At 39.7% G+C, this 20,230-nt stretch overlaps 1 protein-coding gene across 2 annotated transcripts in view; it reads right to left on the reverse strand.

Annotated features, from left to right (window-relative positions):
• cldn11 (claudin 11 (oligodendrocyte transmembrane protein)) overlaps positions 1–20,006 on the reverse strand; it is a 31,815-nt gene extending 11,809 nt beyond the window's left edge. Inside the window, exons 1-2 of one of the 2 annotated variants that reach the window (XM_002931547.5) lie at positions 19,603–20,006; positions 7,725–7,889 (exon numbers count right to left, since the gene is read on the reverse strand). In XM_002931547.5, coding sequence (XP_002931593.1) covers positions 7,725–7,889; positions 19,603–19,828 — 391 coding nt within the window. In that variant the 5' untranslated portion in view covers positions 19,829–20,006. Of the gene's footprint in view, positions 1–7,724; positions 7,890–13,271; positions 13,630–19,602 lie in introns of those variants that run through there. The other variant, XM_002931548.4, reaches the window with a different exon arrangement.
• Positions 20,007–20,230: the final 224 nt, after the last annotated feature.

Genomic DNA, 20,230 nt, shown 5'->3' on the forward strand with positions numbered 1-20,230 from the left:
AGGATATTACTCCCCTGCCTCCTCAGCTCACCATGATGAATCTAATGTGTGCAGCTGATAAATTGCACTAGATTGAAACAAAGCAGCCTAAATATGAGGCAGAAACTATTGTGATATATTGAAATAATTAATCACTCCTACCTAAGGCTCAATACTTAATGCAAATATCAGCCATGATGACTACTAAGATTGATCTTCAGTGATGTTTTTCAGAGCAAATTTGCACAGGATAGATTTCAGGTTGGGGACAACACTGTATTCAAAACAAGTGTTCACATTAAAGAGCATAATGTCTGTGCTACCACCACCTCTAAAGGCACAGTTTTCCCTAGCAACTGCAAAAGTCATGGAATTATGGTGGGCATAGGCACCATCGGATCTGGGACCACATCAACGAGCTGATGCAATCCCCGATCCGACCGAAAAATCAAACCTGCTCGATCGAGATCTGCCCAATTTCAAGCCAAATGTTGGTCGGGGAGGACCGTCTGTGGTGCCTATACACAGGCAGATAAGATACCTAAAAAGCTGATTCCCGGCTAGCCCCAACTGCTCAGGCTCAAACAGGGTCCGTATCGCGGTAAGACCCGAAGCATTTTCTATTGAACGGAAGATGGTGCCCCGGTACACTGCTGAGCTGCTCTGCTCTTTTAGGTTGGGTTTTTCTACAGGGCCAGCTTTTAAAGTTATAGACTATGCGAGAAAGAAGAGGTGAAGGGGGGGTCTATGCAGGCCAGTTAAGGGGACTTTTATACCAGGGGGGGGTGTAGTTCTCCTTTAAATATAAAGATAAATCTATAGACAATGCAGAAGAACATCACATCAGGCTTTGCTGAGTCACTCTCCAAAGGCTTATTTTGCTCAACGTTTCGGTCCCCCATAGGGACCTTTGTGGGTCCCAGTGCCACCATAGTCAACAGTGCCACCATAGAAATATGTGCCAATACATACATAACTACTTGGAAACTGTGAGATAACATTTTGGCACATTTTTTTCTTCTGGGTGGTTTTTCCATCAAGTGAACTTTCTGTCAAGATTAACGATTGATTTTCTTGCAGCAACCTCTATTAATATTACAGACTGACATAAAAGTCCTTGGCAGCCACTGGTGTCTCTCCAAATGCATTAAAGTAATCTTAGGTTAACTTCAACAGCTGCCTCACGTGGATTTCTGTAACTAAGATTTTTCCTCAGGAAGAGTGACAAAGTGCAGGGAAAATGTGTTAACTGTTGATCTTCTCCCACTTCAGTTAATGTTTTGTCTACAAGTCAACCATTGTTTTTCCCATAGATACTTCTGGGAAATATTATCAGAGTAATGTATTAAAAATGTATTAAAAGACATTCTAAGGGTTAAGGTAATAAAAGCCATAAAGTTTGTCCATGTCTACAGTAGTAATGCATAGCAACCAATCAGATGTTTGTTTTTAACATGTGTAAATACTGACTGGTTAATTTCAGTAGCTAGACTAGACCAGTAGCAAAAACTTTGCTTGCATACCGAGGCTTACCACACATGGTGCAAACTTTTAAAATTTTATATAATGAGCTCCTTGTGGACAAACATCCCCATGTCACATACCTGTTATATTGTGAGATTTATTTATTTATATGGCGGTTATCATGCAAGTAAATAGGTGGCTAAAAAAAATATATATATATATATATTTATTTTCTGTGTGTATGTATATACAGTGGTGTGAAAAACTATTTGCCCCCTTCCTGATTTCTTATTCTTTTGCATGTTTGTCACACTTAAATGTTTCTGCTCATCAAAAACCGTTAACTATTAGTCAAAGATAACATAATTGAACACAAAATGCAGTTTTTAAATGAAGGTTCACGTTATTAAGGGAGAAAAAAAACTCCAAATCTACATGGCCCTGTGTGAAAAAGTAATTGCCCCCCTTGTTAAAAAATAACTTAACTGTGGTTTATCAATTTCAATATCAATTTCTGTAGTCACCCCCAGGCCTGATTACTGCCACACCTGTTTCAATCAAGAAATCACTTAAATAGGAGCTACCTGACACAGAGAAGTAGACCAAAAGCACCTCAAAAGCTAGACATCATGCCAAGATCCAAAGAAATTCAGGAACAAATGAGAACACAAGTAATTGAGATCTATCAGTCTGGTAAAGGTTATAAAGCCATTTCTAAAGCTTTGGGACTCCAGCGAACCACAGTGAGAGCCATTATCCACAAATGGCAAAAACATGGAACAGTGGTGAACCTTCCCAGGAGTGGCCGGCCGACCAAAATTACCCCAAGAGCGCAGAGACAACTCATCCGAGAGGCCACAAAAGACCCCAGGACAACATCTAAAGAACTGCAGGCCTCACTTGCCTCAATTAAGGTCAGTGCTCATGACTCCACCATAAGAATGAGATTGGGCAAAAACGGCCTGCATGGCAGATTTCCAAGGCGCAAACCGCTTTTAAGCAAAAAGAACATTATGGCTCGTCTCAATTTTGCTAAAAAACATCTCAATGATTGCCAAGACTTTTGGGAAAATACCTTGTGGATCGACGAGACAAAAGTTGAACTTTTTGGAAGGTGCATGTCCTGTTACATCTGGCGTAAAAGTAACACAGCATTTCAGAAAAAGAACATCATACCAACAGTAAAATATGGTGGTGGTAGTGTGATGGTCTGGGGTTGTTTTGCTGCTTCAGGACCTGGAAGGCTTGCTGTGATAGATGGAACCATGAATTCTACTGTCTACCAAAAAATCCTGAAGGAGAATGTCTGGCCATCTGTTCGTCAACTCAAGCTGAAGCGATCTTGGGTGCTGCAGCAGGACAATGACCCAAAACACACCAGCAAATCCACCTCTGAATGGCTGAAGAAAAACAAAATGAAGACTTTGGAGTGGCTTAGTCAAAGTCCTGACCTAAATCCTATTGAGATGTTGTGGCATGACCTTAAAAAGGCGGTTCATGCTAGAAAACCCTCAAATAAAGCTGAATTACAACAATTCTGCAAAGATGAGTGGGCCAAAACTCCTCCAGAGCGCTGTAAAGGACTCGTTGCAAGTTATCGCAAACGCTTGATTGCAGTTATTGCTGCTAAGGGTGGCCCAACCAGTTATTAGGTTCAGGGGGCAATTACTTTTTCACACAGGGCCATGTAGGTTTGGATTTTTTTTCTCCCTAAATAATAAAAACCCTCATTTAAAAACTGCATTTTGTGTTTACTTGTGTTATCTTTGACTAATAGTTAAATGTGTTTGATGATCAGAAACATTTAAGTGTGACAAACATGCAAAAGAATAAGAAATCAGGAAGGGGGCAAATAGTTTTTCACACCACTGTATATATATATATATATATATATACATATATTCATATATTCACACACAAACTAGTTGGGCATATATAATATTATTGACTAATTGACAATACATAAAAGAATAGGGCTAGAACTAGTAGATGTCTCGGTGCACATGGCAGATGGTGCCGCATAGGTTTGTCAGAAAAATGAAAATGTGAAAGAATCATCTGTGAGCACTGAATGATACTTTAATGGATGCCTTGAGGGCTTCTTCCTTCTTCTGATCAATCAGCCCGGACCACAAAGTTTATAATCAAATATTTTTTACTATTTAGAAACAAGGAAACATCAATATGCAGAATTAATACTGGAAGTACTGTCAAAGTAATAGGTTATTTCCAACGGTGAGATTGCAAGCTTGAGTGGCATATGTTACCATTGAATTATTGCCATGTGTTGTATAATGAATACAGAAAGAGTTTGTAGCATGAACCTGTTAGTAAACAGGTCCTTACTTTATGTGCAGTATAGTTCACAATCTAATTTCACCCCCACACACACAGCAGGGTCAGTTTTATCAATTGACCTACGAGGGTTTACAGTATTTGACTGTGGGAAGAACTCACAGAAACATAAATATACAAACATCATGTATAAATTAGATAATGTGGAAAATATGAATCCACAGCTAGCTACCTTACTGGGAAGGGAAGTCATCTAATGGTTAAGCCACCTTCCTGTGACAGGAAGTAAATAAGAGTGCAAAATAATGATCTGTGGATGCTTAGCTTCACCAAAAGGAGACCAACTGCTATATTTTCACATGTAATCCTAAATTCTTCAATGGAAAGCCTTCTTTTTGAACTTTGAAATACTCAGTGACTAACTTTGCAAAGTTTAAAAACCCTAGCATTAATTTTTAAATATTAATGATAATAATAACAATAATAATGGCATCAGTTTAAATATAAACCAATGAAATTTAACCTTTAACCTTAGTCCCCCGGTGACAATCTATGAAAGGTTTGGGGATACTGACATTAAACGTGTGAAAATGGCAGCAGTTAAAATTTCCCCTCTGAAATCAATTAAAGAAATGTGATTGGCTGTTGGTGGCTCTGCCACTTTTTCTAACCTTGACTACATAGTCACCCAGTGACTGCAAAGTTTGGGAACCCTGGCATAAATAGTATGAGAAAGGCAGTATAAATATAAACCAATGATATTCAATTGGTGAAATCTGATTGGCTGTTGGTGGCTCTACAAACTTTTTCTAACCATTTACCCTCCCCCAGTGGCCAACTGTGACATGTTTGGGGACACTTACGTTAAATGTGTGAGAATGGCAGCAATTTAAATTTCCCCATTAAAATCAATGAAATCAATATGATTGGCTGTCTATGGATCCAATTTTTTTCAAACCTTGAGTTATTGTCACTCAGTGACTAACCCAAAGTTTTGGGACCCTGACATAAATAGTATAAGAATGGCAGCATTTTAAATGTAAACCAAAAAAAAAAAAAATCAATAGATTAAATCTGATTGGCTGTTAGTGGCTCCACCCACTTCAAACCTAAAATTGCAGTCCCCTAGTGACCAACTGTAAAGAGTTTGGGGACCCTGGTATGAATACTGTGAGAATGGCAGCAGGTTGAATTTCCCTATTGAAAGTCAAAAGGTAAAATCTGATTTGCTGTTTGTAGCTCCACCCACTTATGGGCATCCATTTTCATTCAGGATGACCCCATGACTATGTGAATCAAGTTTGATGAGTGTAGCCTCAAAGCTGTAAGTGTTAAGATTTCCCATTAAAGTCAATGGGTGCAATTTGATTGGCTGTTGTTGGCTCCTCTCACATTGGGTCATCAAACAAATATTGTTGTTTCATTTAAGTTTGGGGGATGTAGCTTCAAAGCTGTAAGAGTGTCAGCAGTTTGAAAATCTTCCCTGTCAAAGTCAATGAAAAAATTGAGGCGTTCGGAGCGGCGCCACAAAAAGACGGGGGGTGGGATCAATTAGAAAAGCACAAGCAACCTGCTCCGCTATAGGGCAAAGAAGTGTGGGGAGTTTGGGTGTTGTACCCATAAAACTGTAGGAGGAGTATCGTTTAGAAAATGGGGGGGGCGCTAAGAAGAAGAAGAATAAGCTGAAGTGGAAGAACAAATAAATTGTAGCCCACCTTATGGAAGCAAATACCTATCTATAGGGAATTAATACATAGCAAGTGCACAATCTGGGATGGGATGGGATTTGAATCAATGATTAGCTTACTGATTCAATAACTGGAATTTCCTGCATTTCGCATTCTCACAATAGTTTCTACAATTCTACCAAACTTTGGGAAATTCCAATATTTATACAATCTATTCCAAATCTCCTAATTCTGTTAAAAAATTTAGAGGAGACTTTGTGCATTTAGGCCAAGTATTTGGTGTGTTTGACCTGTATAGTCACAGATGGTACCACACAGAATGTAAGCATCTTTCCTCTACCCATATTCATGTGTTAAATATACAGTAAACTAAGTATTATTTCATATCAGGCTGTGTGCATGCACTAGATGGAAAGATACTATTGTATGATACTGTATGCTAGCTTTCTAACTGGAAAGGTTTATGTACTACTTTTGCACATTGCGCCATTGTGACATGACACCAACAAGATGAAAAGTGGCAATTTATTAAAAACACCACGCTATCCAGTGTGACAGTGTATATGTCTGCTACATTGCTGAAAATATGTGTTACATGAATACAGGTATGGAATCGGTTATCCAGAAACCCATTATTCAGAAAGTTTCAAATAACAGAAAGACTCCATTACAAGCAAATAATTCTAATTTTTAAAAAATGATTTCATTTTTCTCTGTAATAATAAAATAGTACCTTGTATTTGATGGTTATTTAGCTATAATTAATCCTTATTGGAGCCAAAACGATCCTATTCGGTTTGATAAATCTTTAAATTATTTTTAATAAACTTAAGGCAGTGCTGTCCAACTGGCAGCCCACACCCCCCTCTGTGTGGCCCCCACCTGTCTGGCTGCTGTGATCTAATAATAATCTAATAAAGTGATTAAAATAATTTGTCTTGGTTTAATGTAGTAAGCACAGTCAGTGCAAAACCAATGTGCATTTACAGAACTAAGGAGTCAGACAGAAGGTTTGTATATAAACATAACTGAAATGTACAAAGCTTAAAAACTGATTTGTCTTGCAATGCAGTGTTTTTTCCAGAATTCCAGCAGAGCATTGTTTGGTTAATTGCACACATGGTTTGGCACAAGTGTTTTTTGCACCAAAGAAGATACCTTAATACACAGCCTCTGTAACTGTGCTCCTAACTATGCACTGTGCCTCCATTCCTTATGACACTATGTGCAATCTCGCAGCCAAACCCCCCGAATGCTGGCCCTGCTCCAAAGCAACCAGCAGATCACTCAAAGACGGGACTGTTCAAGAGTCCTTGACACTGTCCTACTAGATTAAGGGTGACCAAATCACTTGAAAATCCAGGGACAAGTCTAGAAAATACAGCCAGCAGGGCTGAACTGATTTAATTAAAATGCAATCAATGCTGCCCTGTAAAATGTATTTATGAGTGTCCCTGAATTTTCAAGTGATCTGGTCACCTATACTAGATGCAGTTTGTAAAGACAGAACTCTGATAACTGTTGATCTATAGCAGCAACAACATATCTTTGGTAGGGATGTAGCGAACCTAAAAAAATAAATTTGCGAACATGTTCGCGAACTTACGCCAAAACCCGCGAATATTTGCGAACTTTGCGAACCCCATAGACTTCATAGGGAAGGCGAACTTTAAAACCTAGAAAAGCCATTTCTGGCCAGAAAACTGATTTTAAAGTTGTTTAAAGGGTGCCACAACCTGGACAGTGGCATGCAGGAGGGGGATCAAGGGCAAAAACGTATCTGAAAAATACTTTGTTGGCACAGCGTTGCGCATAAAACGCAAGCTATTCTAGCGAAAATACGCGGCTTTTTTGCTATGTCGCGCTAAACACCATGAAAACGGGATTTGTGGAAAAACACCATGTGTGACTTTTGCGACAATAAAAAACGCGGCGGAAAACGCCGCGCGAACCCAAACTGTGAACATACGCTGAAAGTTCGCGAACATACGCGTTCGCGAACACCCGATGTTCGCGCGAATTTGTTCGCCGGCGAACAGTTCGCTACATCTCTAATCTTTGGCTCTTCAGCTACTTCTAAATTTCAAACCCAACAGCTGTATATGCACAGCGTCTGACCCACTAGACCTTGCCTATGCTTGATACAGCATTAGCTACCTAGGAAATGACCCTGAAAGTTACACATGGTAAAACATGACTTCATTATCTTCACTTTATTATCCAGTGTCCAGGATACTCATGAAAAATAGTAACTATATAATATTATCATATAATAAAGCGGTTTCTTTTTTGTCTTACCTAATATGACGACGAGTATTCCTCCCAGGCGAAATCGCTTGTGTTTCTCCGTGCCAGGGTCATGGCCCATTCGAATAAAGGGCATGGCGGAGAGAAGCAGGAACACTGCTGGAAGCCCCAGGAAGGAGCTTGTTATCATCAGGGCACGGGCTGCCTGGATGTGAGCTGTCAACAGCAACAGGATACATTTTATTGCATGATAAGCATTAGAATACATCATCTCACATCAGCCAACACACCTGCATAGACACCACGGCCCAGCTTCAAAGCCCCACAATGCAATGTATACAGGCCATCCCTGAACGGTGCGCAATGGTGTCAACTTAGAAAAAATAAGCATCTGTTATATTCTTTCACATTTTATATATTTATGTAGTTTAGAATTTTTTGTGTATACTTTGTATCAGCAAAGCCTCTTAATCTCTTCTGTTCCATTTTATGGGCACACAGGACCCTTAAATTGAAGGACACAGTAATAGGCATGTTGAGAATTTAGAAAGGTTTAAATACAGTGATTCCAGTGTCCTGCAATGTATAATGTGCTATTATTGGGCTCTTTGTTATCTGTGAGGAGCCACTGCCCTAAACCAGCCACAAGTATTACAATAGTGTAGTTAAAGTTAGCAAGTCTGAAGGATGGCTCTTATTCTGACCCAGCATTCCTAGAATCCAGGGAATGAATTAATTAGAAATGAACAGGCAATGTATCCCCCACATAAGCATAACGTAAAATAATTTATTTAAAACTACTTTTCACAATATTATATATATTGTGTGCAGAGTCAACCTCATTACCTACACAACTAGAAAGTAAATTTAGTACACACGGCCAAATTTTATATGATGTAATTGATTGTTGCACAGATTATGTGCAATTGCCCACACACTTGAATATTTTGCACTAGTCCACTTTTAGGCTAAGGGAAGAAAGACTGGATTGCTCAGAAATTCTGAAAAAGATGCCTTTCTGCCTTCTGTCCAACTGCTGCCTACTCATGTACTAACCTGGTGAAGAAAATATTTTTAGGAAGAAGCTAGGTGTAAGGTGTAAGGTGATAATGGAAACATTAAGTAGATGAAGCTGAACAAAATATGTGTCCATCACATTCAATCTTTAAGTTAAAATAAAACCTACCTAACAGCTACTTTTTCCAGTAAAAGGTGGTACTTGCACCCATTGCATGCTGCATCTTTGGTGTAATGGGGAAAGTGAGTTAAGCTTGATACCATTCTCTCACATACTCTTTTGGAGACACTTGCAACCAATATCAGTAGGCAAGTTATGCTACATTTGTGCGGACAAAGTTTCTATGGATTTTCCTAAAATAATATGTTATTGAACAAACATGTTTGTGCAGAGACTAGAGTCCTACAGAATGGAACTGACATTACTTTCTAGATTGTTAATCAAGCTTACATTTTTTCATACAATCTCTGGAAACAGAGGCAATTAATGGTTTACAGGCAACAAGAGGTTTCGGAATGGTGTCCTATGACTTTGGCTTCATGGGAAATAAAATCAAAAGAATTGCCGGCCACTCCCCAGGAAATGAAAGGTCAATGCCTGTTGATGGGGCATTTCCGCTCATGGCGTGTACGACAGGAAATCTAGTGCCATCCACTTAACTTCATTTGTAAGCAGGCATAAATGGCAATCAGCTTAATAAGCATGGGAGCTGGATAGGCACTGAAACTACAGAAAGATCAGCGGAATTAGCCTTTATGTCTGCTGAGCTGATGAAAGGTGTCATTAACACTGTCTTTTATTTTCTATTTAGCTTCCCTGAATCCCCACAAAAAACCCAGTAAACACTGTGTGCAAGATCACCAGGACTGATACAGAAACAGCTAGTATTTGAACATAATTAAACTGCTACTAGTAGAAGCAGAAGTACTGATACAGATGTAGGCCTAGGAATATAGAAGGCCCAGTGGGTATCTGACTGAGGAAATAGCAGTATATGTCAGTAAAGCAGGTCATATGGATGTTGGGGAGGTGTTATTTTAAATGACCACTTCCAGGAACACAAGTGTAAATGAAAAAAGCATTAAAAATGCTGTGACAAGATATTTTACTTTTATTGTCCTTTTAACAAGATACACCTGCCCCATACACACAGCCTTTTGAAAGAATAAGATATGGTACAGTGTCCAATTGATCAGCCCATGGGCCAAACAATGGACAGTAGTCCAGAGAGACCACACATGGCTTTTTTTTCCATTTGTTCATGCAAAAAGTATGATCTGGCCAACATGGTGCATAGGCAGATACATTTTTAAAAGCTGCTCAATCCCCGAACCAACCAATATCCAAACCTAACTATATAATCTTGTCCAACACAGTATGTGTGTGTGGCGGGGCTGAATTTATAAAGGCCTAACTAAGAAAGATGCAACTTACTTCTAAATATAAAGACAAAAATCTTCATCAAGGCTCCAGACAAATTGACTCATACCACTAATCTGATAACCATTTTACATGCCTAGTATGGATGCCTTGTTTATCTGATTCATATCTGACATGATATTTTGACCAAAATATTTGATTATTATTAAAGCAGGCCACCCTTGGGTAGATTCACTCATCATATTGTATCATATAATACATCATACAGAATAGTCAGGAGAGTACTGTATCCCTTGCCTAAAGTGGTCCCAACCATAAGGCTTTTCCAGCCTTTCCAAATGATATGTTCTGCCTGATATAACCTATAACGGGATTACGATCTTAAGTTCTTGGAAACTGCAGAACAGGCCATAGTTGAATATAATTCTCACTGCATCCACTGGCCAGTAAACATGGCTTCTTAATGATTCTGGCCTTATATCCAAAGCTTGTTCTTAATCCTAACTGTATTCATAAATCTGTAAATCCTACTAGTAATCATTTGCCCCAACTTACTGTTCCTGACTTCTTTATCCCTATGAGGCATCCACAGTAAATAAAATGTAAAGGAGTGTAATGTTGTTTAGGAATATCTGTTCTGTGCTAGTCTAGTTGAAACCTGGAAAAATATCAAAACAAGTGAAAACTGAGGCGATCCTTGGAGATGCAGGAAGCCTGAGTCCCCATATAAAGGGGCAAGTGCATAAATCAGAGGCAATGAACTCTGGCCTCCTATTAAACAGTCATGCTAGGGAAACCGACATATTCCTTAAATGAAAGATGTAAAATATAGATTGCAGAGCTATGTGGAAATGTATTTAATGGGCAATTAAACAATACTTACGTTGCTATTACCATTTAGATGCTATACCAGCGCTATTGGTAGCCTCAAGGGTACTTTTAATACTGCTTTTTTATTCTATATCAACAGCCTGAACTCACCCACTTGATAAATCTGCTTTATGGGCCAAGATCAAAGTTGATACAATAATAACATTTAACTGTACAGGACTATAACTGCCACTATCTTCTGATTGTTATTGACACTTGGCAAAAGCCTGCCCTGGCCCCAAAAGGACCTGTATGTACCTGTTGAGAACTGCATAAGGGTACGTACCAAGAAGCAAAGCATATGAGGTTTAAATTGCCATTAAAACTAATTTCACAGGGATTTTTTCAGCATTTTATAGTTGCAATTTATTTTTGCAATAGTTGCCGCAAAAAAAAATAAATTTAAATTATCTTTAATAATTTTAGAATGTGGACAACTGTGAATCCACAAATATGTCACACCCAACTGTCAACTGTTCAAGCTAAATGTGTGGCTTTTGAAACTGTCCATAGGCAGAATAGAAGCTTCATCTACAAAACACTGCCAAATCTCCTGGTGTGATGTCAGCAAAGGTATGAACTGAAAAAGCAAATATGAACTGGAAGAGAAAAGTTTTTTCAGAACAAAAACTGTGACCACCAAGGTACAGATATTGGATGCCAGGCCTGAGCCCAGGTATTTTTTAAAGAAAGAGAAAAAAATCAGAGCTCTCCATGCTCCCTGACCTAATCAGGGCACAATACAGCATTCCCAAGTGCCCACTCTGATGTCAGACCTCAATTCAACTGGAAAAAAGGAATAATATATTATGTACTAATGTGTATCTGTTATCCAGAATACTGTTATCCAGAAAGTTACTAATTATGAAAAGGTCAGACTCCATTGTAAGCAAATAAAGATATGGGATCTGTTATCCAGAAAGCTTCATATTCTGGAAGGTAATCTCACATAGAATTCTTTTAATTTTTCTCTGTAATAATAAAATGATACCTTTTACTTGCGCCTAACTAAGATATATTTAATCCAAAAAAATCCTATTGGGTTAATTGATAATAAGAAACCCCCAGTTCCCAAGCATTCTGGATAACATGTCCCATATCCATAATTCTATTTTTTTTTCAATGATTTCCTTTTTGTCTGTAATAACAAAACAGTACATTGTACAGTGAAACCTCGATTTTACATACCCTGATTTTAAGTTTTCCTGCATTTTACACCATTGTTTTGTGGCCCCACTTCTGTATAACACATAATAAACTTCCCTGATTTTACGTTTCCCAGATTTTGCACCATTTTTTTCTGGTCCCTACTGGGGTTCTACTGTATAATTAATCCTTACAGGAGGCAAAACAATCCAATTGGGTTTATTTCATATATAAATTATCTTTTAATAGACAAAGTATGGAGATATATTACTGAAGATCCTCTATCCAGAAAACCCTGGATAACAGGTCGCATCCCTGCAGAGAAACAGCACGGGCAATATAATACATGATATGTTCTGTAACTGGGTACTATCTACATCTATCTATTGATATATCCATCTTCACACACTCGTCACTCCTCCTGGGCACTTAGTAAATATTTCTTTGTATCAAGCAAAAATAATATCTGGCTACAGAATATAAGAAAGATTAATGGCTGGTTACAACACAGTCTTACTAACTAATTTTTAATAATGTTCTTTTAAAATGTGGTTTCTTTTTATTCTTGCTTTAATTAATTTAAAGCAAAAAAGAACTTCCACGGCAGTAGAAAAACATGTTATTTTAACTTCCAAACAAAAAGATCTAGTGATGAGCAAAGTGAATCACACATAATAACAGAATGAAGGCCACGCTGTTCTGGGAGGTTCTTACTAACAGTCCAAATAGCCAAGTTCTACGCACTTGTAATGGCTACACGGCTCACTCACCCAGGGACACTTTTCCAGATGTTCCTAACTATGCCAAATATTCTAACAGTACAGCAATAGCCCCAGTGCATGATCTGGCCCTCTAGAGCCTAGAGAGTTAAATCCCTTCTGTAATCTGTAACCTTGGGGCTACACCATTCAATCTGCTCAAACCCTGCGTCACTTTATCCCAGTGAAACCACATAGCACCCTTGGACAGTAAGCAATTAAATCCCATAGTCTTGATAACAACTTATTTACAGTGCGCAGAATGCAAATGTATTCCCCTTTAGTCACTATTCCCAGCTATCATTACAAAGTTAGAGTTACACATGGAGCCACCCATTCTATGCCAGAGTCTGCCTGTCTGTAAGCTGGACACAAGCCTCTGTTCCTAGTTCCCAGGGAGAGTAAAGGGAAAGTTGTGGGTCTCACCAGGCAGTGCAAGGATGTCAGCCAGTGGCTTGCAGTGATAGAGTCCTACAGAGATGACACAGTCTGCCCACAGCCCTCTGGATCCCAGCTCATCCAGCTTCCTACAGGTATTGATGCTGTAGTCGCAGGTCAGCACCCAGTCATTAGTGGTGGTGGCCACTACCACCCCAATCCAGCCGATAACACTTGAGATGAAGCCAAAGAACTGCAGGCATGTGCCACCCATTGCTACCTGTGCCCCTGGCAAGGAGATGGAGGCGTGTCACTGGCACCTGGCTGGCACAGAGCGGCTGGCAGGCAGGGAGCTCCTGTAGGTACGTTTGGTACGTCTGTTCCCTCACTGCATACCAGCACTCGCCCCCTCTCCTCTTCTCCCACCCACCCCTGGCAGCAGGGACGCCAAAACCACTCCCAGCCAATCAGAGAGCTGCCTGCGCTGGATGCCGCTGTTCATAAAGTGCAGCGGGATAAGTTTATTCATGGCGCAGTCTCACACCATAGGCGCAAATCCTGATGGCAGCTGCTGGGCTACTGCGAGTGTGCGACTGAGACACATTATTACTGGGAGCCTTAGTTAAGGCAGTTATAGCAGCGGCGAAAGCAGCAAAGGAGTTTTTGCTGTAGCTAAAAGGGAGGGGTGTCCAGTGGAACTACATGGGGTTTAGTTGTATTGTGATAGAAAGTTACTGCTGTGTTGGTTTGTGCCTGTTGTTCGTACTGAGCAAATGGTTCTGGTTTAGCTGGTACTGTACTGCACCGCACCCAACGCAAACAGAATGCCAAATAAACCGTTTTCCAGCCAAGCTCTCTCCAATGTAAGATGACGTTTTTAATAAATGTGCAAAGAGCGACCACTAGTGGTACTGGCTGCTATCACAGCTGTTTGGGTTCCACTCGTCTTTTGCTGACTGGCCTCCTAGCATTGTAGGGATAAGCAAGCCTGATATGGCCAGCATTACATGGGGGATGGAGACAGACACTGACATATGGGCAGGAACAGAAGAGAGGGTGGGGTTAAGAATTGAAAATGGCAAATGGAATGATGAAAAGGGCAGTAACTGAGGCATGGTGCTTGGATGAGAGTGACACATAGGGAGAGGAGAAAAAGAGCTAAAATCGACAAATAGGCGGTGCAGGTGGCACACAGGGAGAGTGGAAACCTACTGAGACTGGCGCACTGTAATGAGATAATGGTGTATCAGAGTGATAGGCTGGGTTGCTATTGGCACTTGGGGTTCAAGAGAATGAGGCATAGGGAAAGAGGTAAAAGGTCTGGGATTTGTACTCCTAAGAGAGGGAGAGAGAATGGCACTTAGACTGGCACACAGGAGTGAGGGAGGAGAGATAAAATCCTGACTGCTGTAAATGGCACCAGGAGGAGGAATTGGCACATTAGAACTGTAGAACAGTAGATGGGTAGGGTAACTAGGAGAAAGGCAGTGCTGCACTGACGTGGATTAGTCGGGGGCCCCCTGCTGTCAGTGAGCTGCAGACTTGGGAAGGGAGGGTGGGAGCTCTGGTGCCTGCAGGTTCTTTCACCTACACAGCCTTCCTTACTGCTCATTTGTCGCTGACGTTTTAGTCCCAGTAAAGCTGCACAGGGATTGGGTGGGTGAAGTTTCGCAGCGCTGTACAAAAGCAATCAATAACCGATACAAGAGGTGAAAAGAGCCCTGCCCAAAAGAGCTTACAATTTACAAGGAGAAAGGGTTGAGACACAAGGTGTGGGAATGGGCATAACAGAGTTGTGAGAGGTGTGGCACAGGGTATTGCTTTTAGCAGCACACTGAGGTTATGTTAAAGTAGATTAGGGTAAGTTTCTCTAAATAAATGTGTTTTTAGAGATCTCTTGAAGGCAGAGAGATTGGGAGAAAGTCTGACAGTTTGTGGGAGCGAATTCCAGAGAAGGGGGGCAGCCCTTGCAAAGTCTTGAATACGAGCGTGTGAGGAGGGAATGAGAGAGGAGTTGAGGAGCAGGTCAGTAGAGGAGCGTAACAAGCGGGTTGGATGGTACCTAGATATGAGTTCAGAGATGTAGGGTGGGGCAGAGTTATGAACTGCTTTAAATGTGAGAGTCATTAGTTTGAATTTTATCCTGGATGGTAGGGGAAGCCAGTGCAGAGATTGGCAGAGCGGCATGGCAGAAGAGGAGCGGTTGGAGAGGTGTATGAGCCTGGCAGCAGTATTCATTATGGACTCTTTGGAGGGGCCAATTAATAGGGAGTTACAGTAGTCCAGGCGGGATATTATAAGAGAGTGAATAAGAATTTTGGCAGCATCTTGGGTGATAACTGATCGTATTTTGGAAATATTTCTTAGGTGAAAGTGACATGAATTGATAAGTGACTGGATATGAGGAGTGAAGGACAGGGCAGAATCGAGGGTAACCCCAAGGCACCGGGCTTGGGGAGATGGGGTGATGGTAGAATTGTTAACCTTTATAGATGCCTTGGGAACAATATGGGTGTTAGATGGGGGGAAAGAGAACCAATTCAGTCTTAGAGAGGTTTAGTTTAAGGTAACGTTGGGACATCCAAGTGGAGATAGCGGACAGGCAGGAAGAGACACGAGTTAGAAGCTCTGGGTTGAGATTAGGAGAGGAAAGATAGATCTGAGTATCATCAGCATAGAGGTGGTACTGAAAGCCAAAAGAATTGATTAATTTGCCAAGTGAGGAGGTATAGAGAGAAAATAGTAAGGGGCCCAGGATAGAGCCTTGAGGAACCCCAACAGAAAGAGGCAAGGGAGAAGATGATGCTCCATTGTAAGAGACACCGAAGGATCGATCTGATAGATAAGATGAAAACCAGGATAAGGCAGTATCACGAAGGCCAAGAGAGTGGAGTCTGGAGGAGAAGAGGGTGATCCACAGAGAAGTATTAGTAGCGAGTAGTGTTTTTTGGCTTTAGCCGATAGGAGGTCATTTGTTAGTTGGGTTAGAGCAGTTTCGGTGGAGTGTTGTTGTCTAAAACCAGATTGTAGGGGATCCAGGATCCAATTTATGTCAGAGAGGAATAGCGTCAGTTGGTTGTAAACTAGGCGCTTTCTGTTATACAGACCCATAAAAAAATAATTACCAGTATTCCTTATGTACCAAATATTACATTCCAGTAAAAATCAGTTGTAAACATCTCTCCATTTCTAATTTGCTTTTCTTTTTTTTCCTGCTTTTTTTTCTTTTTCTTCTCCTAATGTCCCTGGTCAAAGGCCTAAACCTCTCCCATTCACAGTACACAATACTGTATTTTATTATGCACAAAATGGAGATGGGGGTTATGGGAGCACATCAAGGCTAAGAAAAATATATAAGTACAGGTATGGGACCCATTATCCAGAATGCTTGGGACCTGGGGTTTTCTGGATAAGGGGTCTTTCCGTAATTCGGATCTCCTACCTAAAGCCTGCTGAAAACATTATTTAAACAGTAATTAAACCCAACAGGATTGTTTTGCCTCCAATAAGGATTAATTATATCTTAGTTGGGATCAAGTACAAAGTACTGTTTTATTATTACAGAGAAAAAAGGGAATCATTTTTAAAAATGAGAATTGTTTGCCTATAATGGAGTCTATGGGAGATAGCCTTTCCGTAATTCTGAACTTTCTGGGTAATGGGTTTCCGGATAAGGGGTCCGATACCTGTACAATGGAAGTGCAACTGATCCAGACAAATTAGCTATAAACATACAAAACAAAGGGGGTTGATTAAAGCACGGTCCCCTTTTTAACTAGTAATTTAGTATCTATGCAAATCATATAGAAGAGTATTATAGAGAAATTGTTTAAAAAATTAGAGGTGCCTTTGCTAATTGGTAAGGCTTTTGTCAACTCTTTGCTTTTCATACATGACATACATGACAAATGAAACCTTCTCTGACACTTTAGAGCATCGCATTTTCCACTGTGTGCCAGCATCACTTGGCAGTGGGCATAATACAAAATAGGGGGGTAATGTAATAAAAAAAATATTCTCAGTGTGAAAATGTATGCCTCTGTGCAAACAATATTGCCTTTGCATGAATTTAATACAGCTTTTTCAAACACGGAAACTGTGAAGCGACCACTTACAACAGTCAAAGAAAGTCTGTGAATTTTATAGTTTGCAACAGTGCGCAGTATATGTAATAAAACTTCTTAATGAAAAAGATGTTGTTTGCTCCAAAATATTATGCCACCTTCAAGCATGCCTTAAAAAGATTGAAATGTGCAATTAAAATTCACAATGCAATAACAATTCTAATGAAGAATATTACACTGTGAAATGAAAATTTGTATTATTATTATTTTTTTCTGTTTGCAACATTGCCCATGTGAATTAGGGTATCTGGCACTCTGTTCCATATTCAATTTTATTCTGACTGTGTTATAGCACTGTGTTAGGTTCGGTGGACTTTGAATTTGACAAATTAAAGCTAAAGATTGCAAATGTTAATGAATATGAGGAATGAAGAGGAACTGGAGGCAGAGAAGGCAGAGGCTGATATACTGGGGATGGTGAAGAGAATGAGCGACTGTAGCAATATTCAGCATGTCGAGTTAAGATTATAACACAGCAACCTATTTATCCATAACATGCTCTGTACTTTTATATCCAGACAGCCTGATGTTATTTCTGGAAACCTGCTTGACTATTTGTTAGACGTAGTGATATGGGTAGTATATTTGTACATAATAAATGACAATACAGCTGCTTGTTGTAGCACATTTGTATTTCCATTTACCCAACAACAGACTGCTGAAAGAAGAAGAAGAAGTTACCTTGCCACACAGTATTCAGCAAAGAGAGATTTCAAGGTGCCAATGGGCTTTTCCATAGGACTGTACAGTCAGCACAGTCTGACCCTAAGGACCCATACACTTTTATTTGCCCAGTGAAAGAAAATATAATTTTAAGACACTTTTCAATACAGTTAATCACTTATTAAACAATGGGACATAATGACTAAGTGCAGGCATCCTCCTCATCTGACTACTGGCATGGGATTACTTAACTGGAAACCTGTTATCCAGAAAGCTCTGAATTATGGGAAGGCCATCTTCCATAGACTCTATTTTCATCAAATAATTCATTTTTTTTTTTATTTCCTTTTTCTCTGTAATAATAAAACAGTATCTTGTACTTGATCCCAACTAAGATATAATTAATCCTTATTGGAGGAAAAATAATCCTATTGGATTTGGTTTAATTTAATGTTCGAATGATTTTTAGTAGACAAAGCATAAAGCTCCAAATTACATAAAGACCCTTTGTCCGGAAAGTGTGGGTCCTGAGCATCCTGTATAACAGGTCCTACACCTGTACCAAAATGTGTGTCCAAATGTTAGACATATCTTGTTGTGTTAATATCACATATTCACAAATATGCTATTTTAAGCACAATGTTCCAAAATGTTTACATAGAGCTCCTGTATCTTTATCTTATTATAATAGTTCAACTTCCTGGACCTGGTTAAAAATGCATTGGCACTTTTGATAAATTTGCATATTTTTGATGTTTTTGCGCTTTAGCACAACTACACCTGATGAAAACACATGTAAATGTAAAAAGTTAAATTGCAAAAATCAAGGTGGGTGATTTATCAATGTTTGGATTTGAATTTTTTTCATGATTCGAATTTTCTTGTGAGTTATGGTTCAAAAACTCTAATTCTTTTTTATTTATTCAAAAAAATTGAATTTAAAAATTCAGCAGCTAAAAGCTGTGAGTTTCTATAGAAGTTGTCCTAGGCAAAGTCAAGCCATATTTTCACATCAAGATTTTCGTCTTTTTTCAAGTTTGATATCTTATACCAATGACCCAGGGGTCCAAGCAGACTGATTAAAGCTAATTTAATTACAAAGAGAAGAAGTGACTTCTGCTACATTGTTTTAAGACTCACGACAGAGCAGCAGTGACTAGATGAAGGGAATTACACTAAGCTAACTGCATACAGTAACCAAGAAAAATGGTGCACACAGGGACATAAAGGAGAAATTTGTCAGTTTTTACCCATGATTTCTTCTCTAATAGACCATTTAATTTTTAGTTTTAAGGTATTGCTACACATGTAGCCTGGGGTATGTGAATAATAGCTCCTATTTTATGGGGGGGGGGGGGGTAGAATAGACAGAAATAGATTGGTCCAGACATTTCCAGATTGATGTCCTCCAGGTTTAGCTCATACCTCCAACAGTCAATGACTGTCAGAGCATTGTGCTTCAAAAGCAGTACTACTGCTAGAATGTGGCTAATATTTTTTCCTTGAGAATTAATTGTACAGCTACATTTTTAGAAATACCTAATACAAAATCACCTCAAACTGGCATAGTAAGTGAAAGTTGTGGGTCTCACCAGGCAAAGTAAGGATGTCAGCCAGTGGCTTGCAGTGATAGAGTCCTATAGCGATAACACAGTCAGCCCACAGCCCTCTGGACCCCACCTCATCCAGCTTCCTACAGGTATTGATGCTGTAGTCGCAGGTCAGCACCCAGTCATTAGTGGTGGCAGCTACTACCACCCCAATCCAGCCGATAAAACTTGAGAGGAATCCAAAGAGCTGCAGGCATGTGCCACCCATGACTTCTTGTCCTCTTGGCTCTGGCTGAGAGGTAGAAATCGGTCAGTGAGGGATTCTGTCTTGTGTCTGTACAAAGCTATCCCAGTGCAACTGCAAGCTTCCCAGTGATCTGGAACTCTTCTGCCCTTCAGCTCAAATCACGGCTTTCTTTCTTCTCTTCTCCCAACCACTGCTAATCTCCTCCCATCACTACTGCAAAGTGCATTTTAGTATAATAGGCTGGACACACATTGGTTCTTGTAAGTGTCTTGCTTTCTGTCGATGGGGATAGCCAAGAGGCAACAGACAAACACATCTTTGTCCTGAAACTTAGTTGAACTGAGTAACGTAACCCTCCTTAATATGGATACAGAGAATGTGTTGTATTCCTATGTACACTTGTATTACATTGTCAATTGAATC

Source organism: Xenopus tropicalis, chromosome 5 (assembly GCF_000004195.4).
Source record: "Xenopus tropicalis strain Nigerian chromosome 5, UCB_Xtro_10.0, whole genome shotgun sequence".
Lineage (NCBI taxonomy): Eukaryota > Metazoa > Chordata > Amphibia > Anura > Pipidae > Xenopus > Xenopus tropicalis.